This window comes from Epinephelus lanceolatus, chromosome 5, assembly GCF_041903045.1.
Source record: "Epinephelus lanceolatus isolate andai-2023 chromosome 5, ASM4190304v1, whole genome shotgun sequence".
Classification (NCBI taxonomy): domain Eukaryota; kingdom Metazoa; phylum Chordata; class Actinopteri; order Perciformes; family Serranidae; genus Epinephelus; species Epinephelus lanceolatus.
The window spans coordinates 4,105,386-4,128,670 of NC_135738.1; the positions used below are offsets into that span (position 1 = coordinate 4,105,386).

Consider the following 23,285-nt stretch of genomic DNA (forward strand, 5'->3'; position numbering starts at 1 on the left):
AGAATGACACGGATGCATGATCAAGTGACCTTGACCTTTTACCACCAAATTCTAATCAGTTCATTCCTGACTCCAAGTGGAATTTTGTGCCAAGACAGAAAGAAAAAAAAAAATCCTCAAGGTGATCTTGAAATATCGGATTCATGAGAATGCAACAGATAGGGCCACAGTGACCTTGAACATTGACCACTAAAATCTAATATCTCGACTTTAAGTAGACATTTGTGCCAAAATAGAAAAAAAAAAAACAATTCTCTGAAGGTGTTCTTGAGATATTGCATTTAGAAGATGAGACGGATGCATGGTCAAAGTGACCTTGACCACAGACCACCAAAATCTTACCAGTTCATAACTGACTCCAAGTGGACGTTTGTGCCAAATTAGAAAAAAAAAGGTCCCTGAAAGTGTTCTTGAGGTATTGCGTTTACAAGAATAAAATGAATGCAAAGTCACAGACACCATGACCATTGACCACCAAAATCTAATCAGTTCATCACTGAGTCTAAATGGACGTTTGTGCCAAAATAGAAAAACCATTCCTTGAGGTGTTCTTGAGATATGGGGTTCACAAGACTGGGACGGAAAGATGGATGAAGAACCCAAAAACATGAAAGACATTTTACATCCTCTTTGTGAAGATATCGTTAACCCAAAAATGAATTTTTCTTTTTATGTTGGTCATATATGTGTGTGTATTGTATCATTCTGAGTTTGAATAAAAAGGTGGAGTATGTTGATTTTTGTAAACCAACAACAAACTCTGACAGTTAGTATGTAGTATATTCTGAACCCTTGCTATTTGATTATTGATATTGAGATTACTGATTAAACCACAAACAAAAATAGAAACTGTATTTTCCATCAACACAAATGACACAACCACAAAAACGTTCTTAAAATCTTTAGTTTTACTGGAAATATAGTTGATTGAACAAATACATTTATACATTTTTTGGACATGTGCGTCCCTTCCTATGAGTAAGAAACAGCTCGGTTCTTAATTTACTCTGTAAAAAAACATCTGTCGTCACAGTTCACATGTCGAGGCATTTCTCCATGGTACCTTAATTATCAGCATCACTGCTTTACAAAACTATCATACAGTCAGAAAGGAGCAACACTCTTCCCTCAACCAAAGAAAATAAAGTGATGTTAGAAGAGTCACAACAGTTTCCAGTTTCCAAGGGAAGAACAGATATAACTTGGAAAATGATAAAAAAGAAATGCTAAATGTTCGCATTGCGTTTGTACAGCAGCGGCTCTGAAAAAATATATTTCACTTTATTTCAAATAGAAAATGGATTTTTTTTAATTACTGTCTTCTCTATAATTTATCAAGTAACAAAGGCTGGAAAATGAAAGTGAAAAGCATAACTTGTTAAAAAAGGTCACAACTCTACGTCTACACTTTGCTTTATGGAGGAATTGAAAAAAAAAGTTGCACAGCGTTTAATTATCAGACTGTTTCCTCGCTGTGAGCGCTGATGAGTACCTCAGGGTGTCTCTAAAGTGCATACAGATAGAAAAGTAAGAGTTTCTGAGTCACAACTCGTTAGTGTTAGCCAGCGGCGTCACTTTTCCTGTTGGTGTGTTGGTGTGTGTGTGTGTGTGTGTGTGTGTGCGTCTGACTAACCAAAGATACAAATGCAAACACTCAGATGATATTTCAACACATGGAGCCACTGTAGAAGTCTCACTCTCGGCTGCAGTTTGTCTAAATTCTGTTTTACAAAGCTCTGATCACTTTTTATCCTGAAGAATTTACAGATTATTTTTCAAGCTGAACACGACGCATCATGTGCACGTTTTTCTACTTTTGTTAGAAAAACCAAATGAGTTAAAAAAGGTGATTTGTCCATTGCAAAATTCATAATAGCAACTTTGATCATATACTTTATGCTTAACAACAGTGTGAATTTAATAAAGCTGCAGTCTGTAACTCTGGAGAAAGACTCTTTATTGTTGAGTCTCATTCACAGATGGTCAGATACCAACCACCTTGGGTTGGTAGTTGGACCCAGAGTCCTGCACCTGGTCCTGGTCGGATAACCCGTAAAAATATGTGTATAAATTCACGGATATGGACTACACATGGGTGGGAAGCAGGTAAGAACATAAATACATTTCAGACTAAAACAAATAAAAAAGCTGTGCAGTCTATGTGTAATATTTAAAAATCTAAATCTCTATTATCAAGCTGCAGTTCCTTTTATTTTGAAAGTCAGTGACACAAGTGTAACCTTTGACCCCGTGGTCTCATTGGTCACCGACGTGGAGGACTCCAGCCATGAAACTTTGCAGCCCGAGCATGAGGTGGCAGCCTACATGGAGTTCAAGACACCCAAGGAGGATCCTTTGGAGGTTTGATGGTGGTGGAAGGAGCATGCTAACATGTTTCCTAACCTGGCAGTGATTGAATGTTTTCACCATCCAGTCAAAGAGACGTCCAATTCAAGAACGGAGAACCAGCTTAATGTGAGGGACTGGAGCCTGGGGGGGTTTGACTTAGACATGACGGGTAACAGGTAGATTCTGGCACTGAGCTGGTACTGGGTGTGGGGTTTCAAAAATGGAGCCGTGCAGGACTCAAGTTGACCTAAACCACCAAACCAAAGTGTCAGTATTTGACAATCTGTGAATGAGACTCAACAATCGACTCTCTTTCTCCAAAATCACATGCTGCACCTTTAAATACAGTTATAGTTAATGTCAACACCTGTGCTGTGTCAATCACTAGTTTGGAAACCAAAATAATAGTTCACAGTAAGTTTCCTTGTAAGAAACTTTATGCAGCACTTTGCATCGAATACTTTGATGGGCTGTTAAACACCACAGGAAACAGTGATGTCACCGCTAAAATAAGACAACAAATTACTCTCTCTGTTGAGGCCACATATAAATAAAACTGACACAATATAAACAGAATCAAATGTTTTCTAAGCCCTCGGCTGTTTGAGCAAGGCCTCAGACCAGGAGATTTTTTATGTGCAACATTATTAACTCCTGTCAGCTTCCTGAAGCTGGTTGATTAGATGCATGTGACAGTTAACGCTACGCTTCCTGACTGTTCCCTCGCTGTGATCACAGTTACTCTTTTCAATCGTACAGGAGAGAGAGCTGATCATAAGAGATACATACAGTGAGTCAGATTTCTACAGTGGCGGCCATTTTGTGTTCCGTCGGAGTTAAAATAATCTAAAGAGACTGAAGGCTCCAGTGAAAACCAGCTGGTTGCTCACTAACGTCTTCTTCTTTGTGTTTTTCTCAGAAAGTAAAAGTCCCTTCATCCACACCAGTGGAGCTTTTATTTTTTTAAATTATGCTACAAAAATCTAATGCACTTCATGCTTTATCAAAGCAAAAACTTTTGGGCGTCAGAAGAGAAACTTTGAGGATTATCTGAACTGAAGGAACTCTCACACTGTTTGACTGAAACCTGCAAAGATGCTTGAAATGTTTCAACGACAAAGTGTCCAGTTAGTTAGTCACACTGAAGCATAGATTTTAGGACGTGTTAATATGTGCACATTACGTCTAACCACGTTGCTCTGGTCCCTGCCACATGGAAGGATCTTATCTTTCATGCTTGTTAAAGTAAAGTCTCCCATTTCAATGTCTCCCTGCAGCAAATACAGACGCTGCCTTATTATTATTGTTCTAATTTAGAGACAGATTTACAGCAAAAGCTTCAATTTTGGAACTTTTTCATGCTTCTGTCGCCTGATCCTTTAATTTCAATTCACCTGCATACGAATGTTTTTATGAATATCTTCTAAACTTGCAGTCATGTTGTTCGTGTTGGCCAACATGTGGTGTAACTGTTAAGTTTTGCACACTGTAATATGAAGTTACATTCTGTACTGCACACGCCGGATTCAAACTCATGCAACATTCGGCTCTATAGTGCTTTCACACCTGTGGTTCAGTTCATTTGGTCGCACCGGAGGGAGAAAATGATCCATTGCTGCATTTTAGTTTTGGTTCGGTTCATGTTCACACCGACTTTTTACAAACGAATGAAGTTCTACTGACTGACAGGTGACTGGTTGATTGGTGTTTTGGTGTTTTGGTGTTTGTCATCCTGCATCATCAGGACCCACGCGAGGAAATCAAACAGACGTTCATGCAGCAGAACTTGATGATGAATGATTCCAAAGTGTTTATATTTCTGTTCTTCATTTTCACAAAGAGCTCACAGAGAAATAACTGACTGTAAGCATGATTAGGAGGCTGTTATTAGACTGCAAATCAACTGCATGTTCTGAATAATGACGAACAGAGACGGGATGAAAAGACGAAATGATTCGGGGCTTCATACTGTGGGATCACTGTCACGCGCTTTTACATACACAAAGTAAACTGAGTCGGATACAATGATGGCAGTTTGAACAGCTTTTTAATCAGGGAAAATACCCTGTTACCATGGTTACATGTATGCATTATCATAAATAGTTTATGGGATATACGTGGCCTTTATCAGGATCAGTTATGAGATGGTGGACAGATTTCAGGATCAGCAAATGGCTGCTAAAATCCCACATCTGCTATCTGCAAACAAAACGCACCAGAGTCCGTTTGGAAGCGGACTGAGACCCACTTTTTTGAGCAGTGTCGGTTCAGTTGTTCGGTCTACACCAGGGTTCAACTGACAGCTTTCAGACTTGCCCACACGAACCACACGAACAAATGGACCTGAGTTCGTTTTTATCAAGTGTGAAAGTACTCTAAGATCAACGCACAGGGCTGTTAGGTAGATCAATAGATCTAATTCTGCTAAAGCGGGGAGAGCTCTGGGTCGCTGCCACTATGCACGCCGCCATCTTGTTTTTCAGCTGTTAGCATTCAAACGATTACAGACACATAACTTTTTATTACATGGGTGCAAAATGTCCTCCAACACTTACTATATTAGCTCCACACATCAGCCTCATCATGTGACAGTAAACAGCTGTGTGTGGCTTGATGCTCTTTGCTATGTTGTTACTGGACGTGTGTCGTCTGTGCTTGTGTCTCTACATGCTAATTTGCATGTGTGCAATATTCTGTATGTGCACAAGGGTTAAATTATTATACTGGTCAAAACTGGATTTTTTATTAAAAATCAAACTAGTCAGTTTTGTTTCATGTAAATATGATGGAACTTTTTTTGCACATTTAATTTTTGATTTTAGTCCATTATGACTCAGTGTAAACTGAGTTCTCCTGATGAATAAAATGTTTCAGTGTCCCGTAGTTATTGAGATGCTTGTTCACTGGTAGTTTGAGGGAATAATGTCTGTTTACTGTTTATCACTTAGACCCACGATCACCTGTATCAAAACACTGGATCAAACTCTTGTGTGTTCTGAGTTAGGAGTGTGTGTGTGTCCGTGTGTGTGTGCGCGCGTGAGTGCCTGGCGGGTTAGAGGCGAGTGTCATGGATGTCATCCTCAGCTTCCTCCGGCAGAGACGAGATCTTGGCGGCCTGCGGCGGTGCCCTCTTGCTGGAGTTGAGGCGGTGAAGCGTGGGGAAGAGGTGGAGCCTGTCGGCGGGGCTCATGGCCTGTTTCAGGTGACTCCTCTCATTCAGCAGCTTCTGGATGGAGTCGTAGCTCTTCATGGAGCTGCCCTCAATCATCTGCACAGACGGGAGGCAGGAGACGTAGGTTATGTCTGGGTTTCTAAACCTCCGTTTTCTTGATAAAATATGTTTGTAAGATTTTTTTTTTAAAAGCTGACTGGTGGAGAACTCATTTTGTTAAAAAAAAAAAAAAAAAGATTTTCCAGGCTTCATATAACAACTTCATAAATAAACATTAAACACACTGCGTCCTGGTCCAAGTGCCTTACATATTATACACTAGAAGACTTCAAAAAAGACTAAATTCTGACAACTAAAGACAACGTGATTTTTAAGTCACACACTCTGAGGCTTTGCAAAGACTGGAGATCTTGCAGGGTCACTATTTACAGACTACAGCTAGATTCATTTTGAGATTATTTCCCACCCTGCTCCTGGTGGAAAATATTACACCAAACTCCCTTTAAGAAATATGACATTTAAACAATTCTTTACTTGTCTGCAAAAACACCTAACTCTAGAAACACAAGATAAAAGGTGTCATATGTCGACAGTATGCTTGTCAGTTCTTCATCAATATAATCCATGAAAATAAACTGTATTGATACAAACTTAACATTTGGGATTTTGTCGCCTTGATTCCCAACCAGCCTGTTGGTTAGCTATGTTATCTTAGTGGGAGGAGACTGTGGGAATGAGACGAGAGCTGTTTCAAAAATTAAGATATCTCACTAAAATAAGAGCTGGTTGTTGGATCAGACACAAATTAAACACAGACTCTTGTTCACTCCACAACTCCACCAGCTTCTCCTCCTTTTCCAGAACTAAGACTTGTTCACGTTCTTGAACCTCCCCAGACTCCCCTCCATGTTTACTGTCAACCCGATTAACTGCTTCCTGTTTGGTGCTGGACGGAGCGCAGCTATTGGTTGTTGGTTGTTCACATCATTAAACTTCACTATTTGCATGAGCCAGAACTAAAAACTTACGGTAATGCAAAATGTGTTTGATTTTATCTGAACGTCAAGATGAGATTAAGCTCGGACTCCTTTTTCTGACCTCCTTACACCAAACCATCGAGGTCATGGGAATGTGCAACGACTGAGGTAAAACTCTCGTGATTTTATGACGACATTAAAAATTTGTCTGCAACAGTGAAACTGCTTAAAAAGTAGTTTGTTGAAAAATGAAAATGAAACAGCAGAACTTTCTGCTGAATGTTAAACGTCGTTTGGGAAAGAAAGACAGCTGGAAATTCAAAGTCTGGCTTTTTTTTTTGACAGTTAAGAGTGATGGGAAACACATGCAAACACAGAGGGGTAAACTAGTGGTTCTGTCTGTCTGTCTATCTAATGTTCTTAGTCCAAATGACTGCTCCTCACTGTGTAGAGACATTGAGTTCACCTCCCTCATGTTTCCGTCACGCCAGCTGCTTGTTCCAACACAAACCTCCATCACTAACATGCCAACAAACACACCTTTGCAGACCCGCACACCCACAGCCCACTAAAGGTAATGGAATTTTATATCTTATCACTTCATAACAGGCCGAGGGATAGTTTGGATCTTTTTTCCAAACTGGGGTCATGTCGGCCAACATCTTCTAAAGGTGATAAATACACTGACTGTGGATAAGAACCGCATATAACCTCGCTTCAAAAGATCTGAACTATCCCTTTAAATTAAGTTTCGTAAGCTTCTATAAACACCTGAGCATTAAATGTTGATGAAACTGTCTCAGCACAAACTGTTCGACTTTGACAGAGACCTAAATATAACAAAAAAAACACCTTACCAGGAATGACTGACACTCGAGCAGCGGCTCCACTCTGTGTTCTGATAGGATGACAGTGCAGCCAGAGAACGCCTGCTTCAGCGTCTTCCTCAGGACCTGTAACGTTCTGCTCACACACAAACACAAACACACACACCCTCATCATCATCATCATCATCATCTTTAAAGGCTGCTAACACACATTAGCTTAGCGTTTTGTTCCCACTGAGGCCGACATGAAAGAACAGGCGGCGTTGGCCTCAGGTTAAACTTGATTGCTCATTATAGGCTTCATTTACCATTATAACCCCCCACACACACACATATGGTGACACACACACACACACACACACACAGTCACATACAGTAGGTCAGATTTCTGTAAGCACTCTAGATTGTCACCATATGCAGTGACAGGAACACCACACATGTTGGATTTGGGTGACTTCCGCTCCCATTAACACACACACACACACACACACACACACACAGCTGCGTTCAAGTGCACATTCAGAGGGAGCTTTCCTCTCAGAGAAATATTTATTAAAGCTTCTAAAGTGTCGACAAAAGTAAAAAAGACAAATATCAAAGAGAGTGCAGGAACACAGGCCGACAGGATGACATCACAGTGTGTTTAAAGTTCACCGCCCTCAGCGTGCCCTGAATCTGATGCTGCTGGTGACATGAAATAGATCTACAGTTTCTACAGAGGCCTTGTCTATATGAGTCTGTCTGCAGGTTTACTTGTCAAGGTCTATACACTCTCAAACATTTAAACGCCGTTACACTTGAAGTCATATCTTAATGTTGGTAAATAAATAGTAAATGAAAATGTGTGAAAGTGTTAAACTAAGACTCAAAGATCAAAGCTGTTCAGTGGCAGAGGGACATTTTCTATTCATTGTATAGTGGTGGAGGACGTACTCTGATCCTTTTACTTCAGTGGTTTTATTTTTTTAGTTATTCAATATCTTGCACGGCAGCGTCATGCAGTGCTTCTCAATCTGTTTTCAAAAATAAAACTCCTTTCAGGTATTTTTTTCATTGACTACAAAAACCTCCTCGTCACCTTCAAAGCCCTCCACGACTCGCCCCCACCTATCTTTCTGACCTCCAGGAGTACACTCCCTCCCGCTATCTGCGCTCTTCCTCTGCTGGTCTCCTTACCGTCCTCACCTCACGCCTCAGCACCATGGGTGCCAGGGCTTTCAGCTGCACTGCCCCCAGCCTCTCAAACTCCCTACCCCCACACATCTGACAGTCTGATGGAGTAACATCCTTCGAATCCCTTCCCCTGATTTTATCACAGCAACATTATGTGTGTGCCCAATTCACGTCTCTTGTTTTGTATGTTATTTTGTGCTCTGTGAGGTGAACTTGGGTGTTTTGAAAGGCGCCTTTTGAATAAAATGTAAATGTTTTATTATTTTGTGTGGCACAAGAATTTCCTTGGCGATAAACAAAGTTCTATTGAATTGAATAAAAGTTTAAAGTAGTATAAAATAATGAAGTACAAGTACCTCCAAACTACTTTAGTGCGGTACTTGAGTTCAGGTTTTTTCTTATGCTGTATCACAAATTGTTAAGAATAAACTCTTAACTCAAAATAAAGATTCAAAACTGCATTACATTGAAAGGTGCACACACACACACACACACACACACACACACACACACAGATTAGAGTGTTGGGGTGTAATACTGACATGGGATCGAGGTAGGCGGAGGGTTCGTCCAGCAGCAGGATGCGGGCCTTGCTGAGGATGGAGCGGGCGAGACACAGCAGCTGTTTGTGTCCGTTGCACAACACGTTGCCTCCGTCCTCCAGCTGAAAGTCCAGCTTGTCTGGAAACTGCTCGATCACTGACTTCAAACCCACCTGACGACACACGCGACACATTTTTCATTTAACCAAGCATTCAACCAAAATGACTACAGGTGATAATCCTGATAACCAAAACTATGACACAGAATTAGACAGAGTTATAAGCTCAGCAGGGGAAAAGAGAAATCAGAGCCTCACCTCCTCAGCGACCCTCCACAGCTCTTCGTCACTGTAACGTCCATGAGGGTCCAGGTTCATCCGGAAGGTGCCGGTCAGAATAAAGACTCTCTGTTCAAAACAAAAAACAAAGCAAAATGGTCGGCATTCAAAATGTTATACTAAACTGCAGGAACATTGGGTAGTGGTGCTATAAAAAAAAACATCTGAATTTTACAACTTTCAGTTTTACTACAATGTACTCTTTATATGACACTAAACTGTTTCACACGTAACTCTCTAAAGGTGAATTCTGCACAATTGCCAGTTTTGAGTTGAGTTGCTCAACAGTATCTGAATTCCAACCAGCAGCCTTTGAATGCCACGTGTCTTGTTGAAAAGCAGTAGACGTACCTGCGGCACCACCCCGAAGGCCTTCCTCCATGTCTGCAGGGACACGGAGTTCCAGGAGACGCCGTCGATGGAGATTTCTCCGTCAGTGGAGGCGAGACGCAGCAAAGCGGAGAGCAGGGTGCTCTTCCCTGAACCGGTTCGACCCAGCAGACCCACCTACACACACACACACACACACACACACACGCACAGAGAACAGAAACATTTAATCTGATAAATATTTAAACTCATTTCTCGCTTTTCGGTTCATTAAAAGGTTTAATGAAGTCATTTAGCATTCTCAGTTAGACAGATTCATGCACACAAGGACACCAGATACAAACCTCACTATGGTGCATATGTAGTTCTGTATCTTGTGTCCTTGTACAAAGCGTACCTATAGAACACTGTATACAGTACATGCACACACACTGTGTACAGTATGCTGTACATATGGATATGAGTGGAGTAATGACTAATGACACTGTGAAATGAATCGCTGCCTTGAGGTGTCTCCGGGTCTAAAAGCTCTCCGTCCTTTCTTCTGCAGCCTCGCGGCAACAATTAGCCCATTTATCAGAAGGCCATAGAGCAGCTAATGGGACGAGGCTAAAGTGCTGACACTTACTGAGCTCAGCTGTCCTCCAGGATTCATTATAAGGAGCTCAAACTGACTATAATTACTGCCAGGAGCAGAGAGAGACACAGAGAACGGTCAAATATTACTTTTTTCTCTATTTTCCACTGAAAGCTATTTGGTCAACGCTGACTTCCTCCTCCACCCTAATTAAATACCATAAGGTATTCAGATAGGAGGGATGAATTACAGATATGAGTGTGTTCATGAGAGAAAGAAGTAGAAGAACTTAAGCATTTGTCACCGATGTTATTGCTGCTGTTTGTGCTGTCCTCAGTTATTCCATTTTATTTTGATCATTTTATCATCTTTTTTTCATAATTTGGACAGTTCCCTCAGGGTCATGTACATTTGTCTGTATTTGTTTGTACAGTACTTTGGCCCCAGAGAGGATCGACATTACTGGCATGTACGTATATCTGTGGGTGGGTTGCTGTGTTGGGATTTGGTATGTTGTGGTTGAGTGTCACCTTCTTGTTGTGTAGTGGAAGTTCTGATAGAACATCGGGGGACCATGATGGAAATAAGTCCTGGACTTTGTGTCATCCTTGACAATATGCCTGTGTTTTTTATTTCGTTTTTTACCGCTATATTTCAATTTTTCTCAAATAAACTAATCTTAAGATATTTCAGTCAGGACCACTTTAGCCAAAGAAAATTTCACTTCCATTTGCAGTATTAAATTTGCCCTTCCATGCGCCTACGTGGAAAGCCTGAGGCAAAGAGAGCAAACCTCCCTGCCCTTCCATGCGCCTACGTGGAAAGCCTAAGGTAGAGAGAGCACACCTCTCTGCCCTTCCATGCGCCCAGCAGAAAGCCTGAGGCAAAGAGAGCAAACCTCCCTGCCCTTCCATGTGCCTACATGGAAAGCCTTAAGGCTATAAAATATTAGAAAATGGTGAGAATTATCAATTAGTGTTTCCTTGAGCCCAAGATCACGTCCTCAAATGTCTTGTTTTTCCACAACCCAAATATATTCAATTTACTGTCATAGAGGAGGAAAGAAACCAGAAAATATTCACATGTAAGAGCTGGATTTAGAGAATATTGAGGTGTTTTTTTTAATTGCTCCAACTGATTAATCCATTATCAAATAAGTTGGCAATTAAGTTAATAGTTGATAACTCATTAATTCATCGTTGCAGCTCTATGAGCTAGTTGCTAACTTTTGGTGCTCACAGTGGATTCATTAGGCCTGGGTTAAGATAATTGATTCATCCGATTCAAATCGATCTGCATTTCAGTGACCAGATATCAATTCATAAAATCCAAGATCGATTTTTTTTTTTTTTAAAGATTATTTTTTAGGCTTTTTGCCTTTAATTGACAGGACAGTGTGAAATGGGGGGAGAGACAGAGAGAGTGGGGGGATGACATGCAGCAAAGGGTTGCAAGCCGGAATCAAAACTGCGACCGCTGCAGCGAGGCATCGCCTCTGTACATGGGGCGCCGGCACTATCCACTACGCTACCAACGCCCCCAAGATCGATTTTTTAATATGTGCTTTTTCGCACAGATGTGTGGAGCTTTAACCCCGTTAATCTTGTGTAGTAAATGGGCTGCGTCGCTAAATTATCAACAACTGTAGTATTGAGAAGCTCCGAAGTTACCGGCTCTTTTATCTGTGGCTGTTATGTTTTGGTGTCAGTTATTATTGTGCAGCAGCCTCTCCTCCTGCTGGCTGTGTGTCAGGGCTGCTGCGCCACTTTGATGCACACACAAACACGTAGCAGAGATGCCGCAGTGGAGACAGAGAAGTGACGACAGCTGCGCTTGTTAATTAACTAATTCATGCCGGAGAGAAGAGAAAATGAAGAGGATGCTGAAAGACTTTTTTAATGGCTATTGTTTCTCCGCTAGTTGCTCTCATGGAGGAGCAGGTCAGGGAAGTGACCAAGCTGGGAATCACAGCCATGCAACTCGGAGTCCACAGTGAGGAGGAAATCCGTAAAGCCGGCAACACTCTTTCCCCACACAGCTCATCTCCGCTGCACACTGCACTTGCTTGCTGGTCTGTTTACAGTGGCGTTGTGCTAGCCTACGCCACACGTTTCGTTTACTCTGATTGGTTTTCTGTCTTCCTAATTGTGTGATGGGGCACTTTGAGTGCTTTACATTTTGATGATACTGATGATGACAGTCATCATCAGTATCATCATCATCTAAGGTTTCTCTTTCATGCAGTGGTGTTCAGTGCTTCAGTGGTGTTTTTCTAAAAATGTCTTCAACTGAAAAGTTAATGATAATTGTATATACACACATACAATGTAATGTATACAATATAATGTCGACTTTTTGTTGCAATAAAAAAAAATCGATTACACTGTTGGTGCTTCTTACATTACGATGGGTGCTCCCAAAATTTTCCTGGTGCTCCTAACTTTTTGAAGTTAGGAGCACCAGTGCTACCATTTAAAAAAGTTCATTTCAAGCCCTGAATAACAAGTAGTAAACATGTGACCACATGTGACGCAGCGTCCTGCTGGCTGGTATGTCTCCTTGCTGTGACCTTGCTGTGACTCTTTAATTGCAGTGGCCCCTCTCAGACTAATCAGTGCTTTGATGTTTTACAATCCAATAAGACCCAGCGAACATGCATCACTCTGCCAAGTTTCATTAAAGTCCCGTCACACACACTCGTCACCCATCACTCAGGAGACTTACGCTCTGCCCTCCATCCACAGAGAAGGAGATGTCGCTGAGGACGGAGCGACCAGCCTCCGTGTATTTGACAGTGAGACCCCGGACGTCCATCTGGCCACGGTTGGGCCAGCAGTCCTTGGCGTGCGGGTTGTCGATGATGAGGTCGGAGCCTCCTTTACCAGATTTCCCTGGCAGTGGCTCCTCTGGTGGCATGTCAATGAACTTGAACACCCGATCCACCGAACGCATCTGAGAGGCAGAGAAAGAAGGAGCGTGAGGAGAGCTGCTGGATGTGTAAATACAGTTTATCTATGTTCTTTGTTGAGTTGTTAAGGCAGACATTTCCAAAACATTTTCTAAGCCTGTCTGGTAACGAGCCACAATATGGCTCCTATATATTTTCCTGTATTTCCTATTTATTTTCTAACCATAGTCCACCACTGCTCCTGGTGTTCACTGGTAGAATCAATCACAATTCAATTATTGTGATTAAGAAATGTAAATATATTCAAATATTTTTTGTTTTTGTTTTCTAATAAATTAAGCTGAAGAAACCATTTCAAAACTATTGGAATTTCTAAAATATACATCCATATAAAACTGACACAGGACTGTTTCTTGTTTGCTTATCACCAAAGTTGATATATTGGTGATTTTCTTACTCAAGCAATGTTTCAGGAACAGCAAACTAAACGTACTTGAGCTTGACAAAGATATTTCAGTAGATACACACCTCAGCGAGGATGTTAATCAGAGGGAGTTACTGTAATGAGACTTTTTCTTACATTACATTATCAGTCACGCTGTGAAGAACACTGCCAGCTCCCCCAAACACCCCAGCACCATCGTGTGAGGGTGTTGGTGCGTGTACTGAACAAAACGTCCTGTGCTGTGATAAGCTCTGTCAGCTCCACTAACCTAAACGTGAGGAGAAAACCGCCGCTGGACGGCAACAAACTGGTTCAAAGGTGTCTCACATGGTCTTTATAAATAACACTAACTGCTGAGGTCAGACTGTTCTTCCTCTGAACAAGGAGCAGTCAGGTCACATCAAATGTTGTTACACAGAGGAAAGGATTGTCCCTCCAAACCTTTGTGTCTTCTGTGGTTTCAGATCTGTTGCAGACCGCCCACAAATGTAAGAGACAACGACCCTGAAACTCAGAGCTCACGTGTGACCTCAAAGACTCTGTAAGGGTTCACACCCACACAGACTCCGCACCAGTCTGTTAGAACTGAAGAAGCTTCGTGTATGAGAAGTGAAACGTCTCAAGCAAGTCCAACTGCCTATGATTTAGCTCTTAAGATCACCTGCTCCTACATATTTCTACTTTACTCTGCACTTGAAATATTTAGCTCACTTTTTAATTCAGTGTATTTGGTTAAATGACGCTTCTTTTGTTAAACTATATCAAAGTGTGTTGTTGTAGCCATGTGAGCCAGGCTGTAACAGTGCTTTTAGGGAATGAGACATGGTCAGTAGGAATTGGCATGAGCACTCTAGTACTCGTTTGGACGTCAGTGTTCACTCAGCATATAAGCCCTGTTTCCACCGAGCAATGCAGTCCAGTTCAGTTCAGCTTATTTTATGTTCCCGCAGTGAAAGTTGTGGATGGTCCCAACAGAAGCGTTCCTTAGCGTCCCCATGTTTGGTCCCCCCTCTGTTGGGGTACCTAGCACACAGATCTGGTACTAAAAGGTGGAGCTAGAAACCCTGCAGTGTGATTAGTCAGTAGAGGACGGTCACTCTGGTTTTATGTAACCTCTGTTCATACATCAGTAAACTACAACTATAAAATGAAAGAGAAAAAATAACTTCATTCACTGGGCTGACTGCCGGCAACTTTTAAGGTGGAACGTTAACTTGTAATGTTACTCAATGCATGAGTTGATGACGTGAATCCATCAGCACACCTTAAATTTCACTGTGACAACTTTGACCATGACTTTAGTTTCTATATGACACACACTTTTAGTAATGACTTTAAAAATATAGATTAATTTGGAGCGGATTATGTGAAGGTCATATATTCTAATCCTCACTTCCTGTGGGCTACAGCAACACTAAACCCCTGAGCTTGCCTGAGAAGGACTAAATGCACAAAGCTGCTATTTTTAAATATCCCATGGAGAGAGACTCTCACTGCAGCCTGTTCTATTTTGTTGTGAAAATGTGGGCGTGCAGCCTCGTTCTGTGGACGATAAACCAGGTGCAGACTTCCATCTGTGTCACAGCTGATGAGGAAATACAGCGAGTGCTGGACGGAGCAGTGAGTGACAACAACCCCGCCCACATTTAAGAGGACTGTCTGAACAGACCGAGGGTCTAGGTACCATGTCTGAAGGGTTACTGCTGGTTCCAAAGGTGCTGGACTGAAAGGGTTTGATGGAAATGAGACTATAGAGTACCTGCCGCCACCCCTCCCACATGTGAACATGGTAAAATCTTATTTTATTGCAGAGCTGTGTGCAGTTTACTGCTTCGCTCAGCGCCTCCTCGTCCCGCTGTTGTTCTCTCTTTCTGTTTATCATGAGGTTACTACTGTGGTAACGTGACCTCTGTGTCTAACCTACGTAACGTTAACAGCAGCAACAGGAAGATGGCGGATTTTTCTTGTTAACTTTCAACTGGTTTAACAGACAAACTGAAGCCTGGTTGTTCAGTAAATGAATTTCAAATTACTTGTGTTCCACTGTCAATGGCATTTACTATGCCATATATAAAATATATATATATAATTTTTTTGCAAGTACTCGAGAACTCTATAACCATCTACTGCGGGTACTCAAATATGTAATTTAATTAATATGCCCATCCCTAATGCTAAGAGCTTGCAAGGGCTGTTGAGATGTAGTCAATAAAGGTGGGTTTTCAGTCTGCAGCGAAGGATGAAGTGATGAAGTGACTCATTCTGCCACTTTAGGGTCAGAACTGAGGAGAGCTTGAACCAGGATGAGTGACCACAGGATCCTCAGGTTTGTGCGTGCATGCACACTTCAACAGGAAGTTGGTGTGATAAAGGGTGAAGCAGCGCGGTGAGGGAAAACTTTCGGGAGGTTGAACAACAGATGGGAAGAAACAAAAACGAACCCGTTCAGCAAAACTTCTTTAGTGTGTGTTCAGGTAACGCTTGACACACTCTTGACTGGCCATTGGTTGTGTGGTATTTCAATGCAAGTCAGGTCTTAGTATGATACAAACGATGGGCGGTGTGTGTGTGTGTGTGTGTGTGTGTTTGTGAACCACATACCAGTCCATCCACAGTGATGCTGGTGATGACAGCCCATTGGAAGGTCCCCAGAATAAGCATGGCCAGGGCCACGATGATGCCAATCTCCCCTGGTTTGTCCTCTGTGGAGTGCACACACACACACACACACACACACACAGTCATCAAAATCATCCAATCAAAGCTGCCCTCTCTGATGTCAGGGTAGGCACTCAGGTACTTTGGCTCTTGCTCTATTGGAAATAATGAGCTGTGAAATGACCCTTTAATCTGCTCTCAACATAAACACAGGCTATGACGCAACAACACGTGTTTGCATGTGTGTGTGCACTTGTGTTTCCCATTCATTTAATTGAACATAAACAAGTGCTTCCTTTTGTACATGAAATTTTATCCGTCGGCATTCCGACACTTTTGATCAGTTTTCACAGACCATCTGTTTGTTATGATCCTGATATCTGAGTCTGCACACTGTGGCACACAGATAAGACCGAGGCTTCTTCACTCGATAGGCCTGGTGGAAATAATAAGGTGTTAACTAACCCGCTAACTTACTGGAATTTCAAGATGTTCCCTCCTCCTTCTGATATTTATGTGTACAACCTGCTGCTGTTTGTCTCCTAGGATAGTTTGGATTTTTTGAGGTGGGCTTATATGAGGTACTTATCTACGGTCAGTCTGTGCATTTACATAAAATCAGACATTTATTGTGTCAGTCCGACTAAAACCGGACTTTTAAAATCCATGTTAACATGTTGGTCCGACTTTAAGAATTTCAATTTAGTACGATTTCAGTCAGACTAACACACCCAGATAATGTGATTAAAAGTTGAATTCCTCCTGCATGTATACAGTTAATCAGCCCAAACTGGCCGAGGCGCTCTGAGCATGCTCCACAGTTTCCGCCCCGGGCTTTGACCCGGAAGTCCAATAGCATTAAATGTGTCAGAGAAGAGGAAGCCGGTAACAACATGGAGAAATCTACATCCAGAGCCGTGACTTTTTGGACGGACCAAATGTACAGAGCTGTAAAGTTGTCCACCATGGTACCAGTTAGCAGCTAGCTAACCGTAGCTAACTTGTTTGTCCATTGTTTGGTCTGTGACGTAATAGGTCAACAGGAAAAAGGTCCAATACTAACAAGCTGAAAGGGGGCATATCTCCACCTATCGTAGAGGAGTCGCACATACTTGAATGGATGGATTCCCCTCCCGTGCTTGTGTACTGGGACAAGGACAGTAGTCCAAAAAAATGGCCTGTAACTGCAGCAAGGTGAGAGGTTAAACCACTGGAGGTCAGCAAAGACAAGACTGTACCCTAACTGGATCTTATCAGCCTGTGAAATGCCTGTTACCTGTGGTAATAACTCTCATAGATATGGGTCACTAGGGGCCTGCTACACCTATTGGTAGGTTCAGAAGGCTGTTATCAGCACATTCAATAGCCATTGCCAGTTTGTCAGGTTTCACTTTCCCAAGGTCTAGGTACCAAATGACATGGTTAGGTCTGGAAAAATTTCATGGTTGGGCATTCGTATTGGTTTCACATGGAACTCAAACCTCTGTCTCCTAGATTAAAGTTGCAGGAGTCATAAGCCTTCTCCCAGTCCACAAAGCACATGTAGACTGCATATGCAAACTCCCACAACTCTTTGTGCTCTTTAATGGGAAAGCCCCTTCTGGCAGAAAGTTTAATTTCATGGCCATATAACAGCCTTCTCAACCTAACAGACAGTGTGGTGGGCATCTACTAACCTATATCTATGATGCATTACACCGCTGAGAATGGCCATCTGAAAACAGGCAAGTCAAATTTAGGGGTTATTGAGTCTTTAAAGGAAGGATTATGAAATCCATTATAGGCTGAGAAAAGTCCTCAATTCCTCAGACTTCCTTCAAAACTTATTGTGTAAACCAAAAAAATACAGTGGTCAGGGTGTTAAACAAGTCTGTTTATCCCTTCCTGAAATCTATCCTTGATCTGTACAAGCAACCCTTCATCTCGTCACTCACGGTTGGTTCCCACGGCGATGAAGGCAGCGGCGGTGAAGAACAGGACGAAGATCATGTCACAGCGGAAGAGGAACCAACGCAGCGTGCACAAGTAGTGGAACCAGGCGGCTGTGTGAGTATTGAGCGCTTTATGGAAGAGCATCTCGAAGTAGGTCTGACGCCCAAATGCCCGAATCGTCCACAAACCCTTCAATGAAATGATGAGGTGGGAGAAGATGGGGCTGCGAGCTGCAGGAGAAGAGAAGAGGAGACAACTGGTTTTAACTACATACAGTTTAAAAGTTTATTGTTTTGTAAGCTGCTTATCACACATTCACTCAGTTGGTCTGATCAATAAAGCAACTGGAGTGAAGTGAGGAATGAGTGAGTAAAACTGGCTCGGATTAAAGCTAATAGAGAGAGGGCTGGAATTAAGCAGATTTCAATCTGATGCGACTGCAGGCTAACCAGTGTCAGACGGAAACAAAGGACAGTAAACCAAACAAATAGAAAATGTCACCACCTGTCGTGAACACTAGATGTGTTCACTAGATCCTACTGACGCAAGGATCAATCTTAAAAATCACAATGTAGTATCGAGAGTATATTATTTTGGCATCGATCCGCCCACCACTAATCCTGGTACATGTAGGCAATGCCTACAAGAGAACTCGGCTTTCTGGGTCAATATAGCACACACTGAGGAAATATTGCTTCAACTGATGACATTTACCATCAGCACTGATCAGACATCCACATAAGAAAGTGTTCAATGGCGAGAAGAAGTTGCTTTTGAAGAAACATAAAAATCAGCGTAGGGCTCAGTGAGCAGAGAAGATGACTATAAACTGTCAGGGTAGAAAACCGACTCCCACTGGAGCCAAATAAACCTCTGAGTGACTAACACACATAACATTTCCACAGTGTCTTGTCTGACATGCTACACGAGAGCGACACCAGGATGGGGTTGGAGGAAATCCCAGCTCGGCTCATCTCTCTGACCCCGACGTGCTCTCAGCGGCTCCGGAAAAGACCTCGCCGTCATCACCGAAACGAACATTCACTGACAGAATCGAGAGCAGAGCGGGGAAGTCCAAAACACACACAGTCCGGTGACCTGTTTTTTTATCCTCTGGCTGTACAGAGCTGCACTGCCCTGCTGGCTGCCAAACCTCTTAACTTTTAGATCATTGTTCTGTGCTCTGATCTATGTCATCGTTTTTTAGTATGTATATATACAGTATTGTAAATCTTTATATTACGTAGTTATTGCAGTTATGTACTGAGGTCTCACTCACAGGAACAAGAATGAAGAACAGTTTTCATTGGGTATTCTTTCATCTAAAATTAACAGTCGCCATGTAAACTGTTGACATCGTGCTCTCTGGGTTATTCAAAGTGACAGAGACTGTTTCTAGAAACAAAGTTGTTGTTATTGATTTAATATAATTTGTAAAGGCACTACAAATACGATAAATGAGTTTCCATCTGTCCATTTTAAAGGGTTTGAGGCAGAGATGAATATCTCCAAATCTTAACCAATAAAATCCGACTACTCTACCTGCTTGGTTGATTACTACCAAAGGTTAGTCAGAAAATGTGCTTTCCTCACTGCTGACATCTTTTTGGGGGTGAATTATGGAAGGATAACACATTCACTTGAAAAAAAAACTGCTGCTTGGTATTAGGAATTAACAAAAGCAGATGTTGTTAACATACTGTAGAAACTACTCGTAATTCAGAGACGATAACTTGGTTAATTCAGAACTAGAATTCCGCCCCGCAGTTGTATGCCTCTGCGCACCAGTCAAGGTCATGCTGACCTCTGACCACAAAATTCTAATCAATTTATTCTTCAGTCCAAATGGACGTTTGTGTCAAAGTTAAAGAAATTCCCTTGAGGTGTTCTTGAGATATCGCTTTCACAAGAATTAGAAAGAATGACAAAGATTCAAGGTCACACTGACCTTGACCTTTGACCACCAAAAACTAATCAGTTCATCATTGAATACAAGTGGACATTTGTGCCAAATTTGAAGAAATTCTCTTGGGAAGTTCTTGAGATATCGTGATCACAAGGATGGGACGGTACACCTACAGGCAACCCCAAAGCGTAATGCCTTCGGCCACGAAAAATGGTCAATGCAGCTTCCACGTCACCTTTGTCATTATTTCCAAAACATCACTAAACTTAGCTTTTCAGCAACACACCAATTATGACAAGACTCTCACTTTGGGAGAAGGTCTAGTAGTTATAGAGACTGTCCTGCAAACGTACACCCACATGCATAAACAACTGTCTTATGTGTAAAAGCTTTTAGCAATGTGTTCATTCTTTTCACATGGAGACCAACTTCTGTTATAACTGGAGGATAACGGTTATTTTATTCATCCTGCCTCACTTCCTTTCACTGTTCCTGCCCCTCGGAGGCAGCCCTTCCATCCTCTCCTTTAACCCTTCCTCTGTCGTGTTTTTGTTCTTCAGCCCACCAGCTCTGCTGCCAGTTATGATGACTGTTGCGTCCAACTCCCCGAGTCTCACTTCCTCTGTTGGCTCTATTGGTTTTCCTGTCATGTTCTCACTTTTACTCTTCCCTAATATTTGCCATTTCATCACTGCGTTCTTGTCGATCTCTTCTCTGCCTGTTTTTATCCTTCCTAACTCTCACTCTCATGATGATGTCAAATCAAAGAGAAATACAAACCTTTGTATCTTCAGGGGTAAATTCTCTCAGAGGTAAGCATTCAAAACGCATTTTTAAGCAACAGAAGCAGATGACCTAATCCATGTTTGGAAATTAAGAAAACACTTGCTACATTTAATTAAATGTTTTAATCCAGCCAGTTTTTAAATTCTATTTCAATTCACTTTGTGCAAATGAATATTTTTCTTTAGTATAAGAAGGTCAGTCTCCTTCCTCTACTCTTCGCCTGATGTGTCCTTCTTGGTACTTGTTATATCTCTTATCAAAGACCAAATGGAGTCACTGCACTTTTCTTATAACAACGTAATGTCTCACACACACATTTCCTCCCCCACTCTCACCTTCAGCCTCTAGTTGCTTGAGCTGCTGTCCTGTTCGTAAAAAGTACTTTCTGAGGATAACGAAGAGGAAAGCCAACGGGATGGCAGCGATGAAGATGTAAGGCCGCATGATGGACACAGTGAAGATGGCACCCGTAACAATCAACGTGAGCTGGTGTTAGAGGGGAAAAAAGAGAAAAATGATCAGACCTATGGCGGTCAGACTGTCAAACTAGGTAGCACAGATCAAAGATGAATCAAGATTCTGTTACTGCATTGCCTATTTCTGCCTCACACGTCTGCAGAAACACATCTCAGTATACTGTTTAGCTGTAAATGAGGAAGTTCGGGATCTGGTCGCCATGTTTAAAACAGTCGAGCCAAAACAAGGCACCTGCTGGACGGAGAAAATGTTCTCATTTTACAACTGCACAGTCACTAAAATATGTTTCTGAAAACATCTGAGGTGAGAAATCAACAATGCAGCAACAGAATATTGATTCATATTTGATCAGCTCTGCCCAGTTTGAGTTAGTCAATCAGTTAACAAGCAGTGACTGACATGATAGACAGCTGCGTTAGAACCACCACTGCTTCATGTATGGATCACTGAATGACTTGCAGCCTAAATCTAGAGGGCACTTTCATTGTGTTCAATTCAATTTTCATTTTGACTCTTTTAATTCCTTTCATCCACCGAGGCATGTGCAATACCTCATTTTCTTTGTCCCCAGAATTTTCAAAGAAGTTGGACCAAGGTCGTTCCGGCGCAAAGCTCCATCTGACTGGAATAATCTTCCTCTTTTCCTGAGATCTGTTACCTCTTTCCACTGCTTCAGGACTTCTTTATAATAATATTTCAAAACAACTTGTTCATATTTTTAAAATGTCGTACTGAAAACCAGAGGTGGAAAGTAACTAATTACATTTACTCATGTTACTGTAATTGAGTAGTTTTTTAATGTAATTTGTAATTTTTTCAGTAGTTTTTAAAATCTGTAATTTTACTTTTACTTGAGTAAATTTTGACTGAAGTATTGTACTTTGCTACATTTGAAATCACATCGCCAAATAACATAACTGTAGTTTCTAAAGAGCTAAGACAAAAAAACTAAAAATAAATCAGCAGCGGTCATATTTCAGCAGTGGAGCACCACTGCTGCTAGTTGCACATAGGGGAAACACTGTTGCTCAATGGATTTGTTCTGTTTTGGAATACACAGTATTCTTCCAAATTAGGTTAGTGTATTTTAATATTCAGAATTTCGCTTCCACAAGCTCTCTCTTTCTGGACCATGTTTGCATCCCTGAGAATAATGCCCAACAACGTTGCTCAAAAAGTTGCTCTGTGTATCATCAGTCTAACAGTTGTGTTGGTGATTCAAAATGAATGAGGGCTGCAAAATATTAGACAAAACTGACAATGCGACAACGATTTTGTGTACTGCGATATGTATTGCAATATACAGTGTATTGCAATAACTTGAATAGCTCTAGTTGGAAAGAAGTCATCATTTGGGATTTGAAAAGGCTGTATTTGCATGAAATATACATTTTACAATCAAACTGTCCTGGAAATTGAGAACTTCACAACCTAAAGTATTAACCAGCAAAATAATATGGCATATTGCCTTTTAAGATGAACTTATACTGTGAGTCTCACGATGTGACTATTGCACAAGGACGCATGGTGATGCTCTAATGATATTGTGCAGCCCTAAATTTAATTGAATTCTATGGTTCATCATAGAAAAATAACCAGTTTTTGGATTGGATTTATGACCCCTGGACCATTTTTGCACTGCATAGGAGTGACCCCCATCAAGTTGTTGGAAGTAACTAACGGCCGGGCTCCACCGGCTGCAAACGTAAGCGTCACGTCAGGGTAGCGTCGCGGCGTATTCATTTGGGCTCCACTGACTGCGTACGGAAGCGACACATAGAGAAGCCAGCGGGGTTGTTTACCCTTTGCTGAGCCGAGAGGCTGCATGAAATGTTAAAGCATTTTCCACCAAAGTTATTACATATATTTGAGTTATCTACAAGTTTAC

At 41.6% G+C, this 23,285-nt stretch overlaps 1 protein-coding gene across 1 annotated transcript in view; it reads right to left on the minus strand.

The window, feature by feature from the left end:
* Positions 1–886: 886 nt before the first annotated feature.
* Positions 887–23,285, minus strand: part of cftr (CF transmembrane conductance regulator) — a 66,100-nt gene continuing 43,701 nt past the window's right edge. The window contains exons 19-27 of the mRNA XM_033635747.2: positions 21,256–21,406; positions 18,231–18,458; positions 16,240–16,340; positions 13,010–13,237; positions 9,730–9,885; positions 9,358–9,447; positions 9,041–9,213; positions 7,356–7,461; positions 887–5,617 (exon numbers count right to left, since the gene is read on the minus strand). Of these exons, the coding sequence (XP_033491638.2) occupies positions 5,402–5,617; positions 7,356–7,461; positions 9,041–9,213; positions 9,358–9,447; positions 9,730–9,885; positions 13,010–13,237; positions 16,240–16,340; positions 18,231–18,458; positions 21,256–21,406 (1,449 nt within the window). The 3' untranslated portion in view covers positions 887–5,401. The remainder of the gene's footprint in view (positions 5,618–7,355; positions 7,462–9,040; positions 9,214–9,357; positions 9,448–9,729; positions 9,886–13,009; positions 13,238–16,239; positions 16,341–18,230; positions 18,459–21,255; positions 21,407–23,285) is intronic.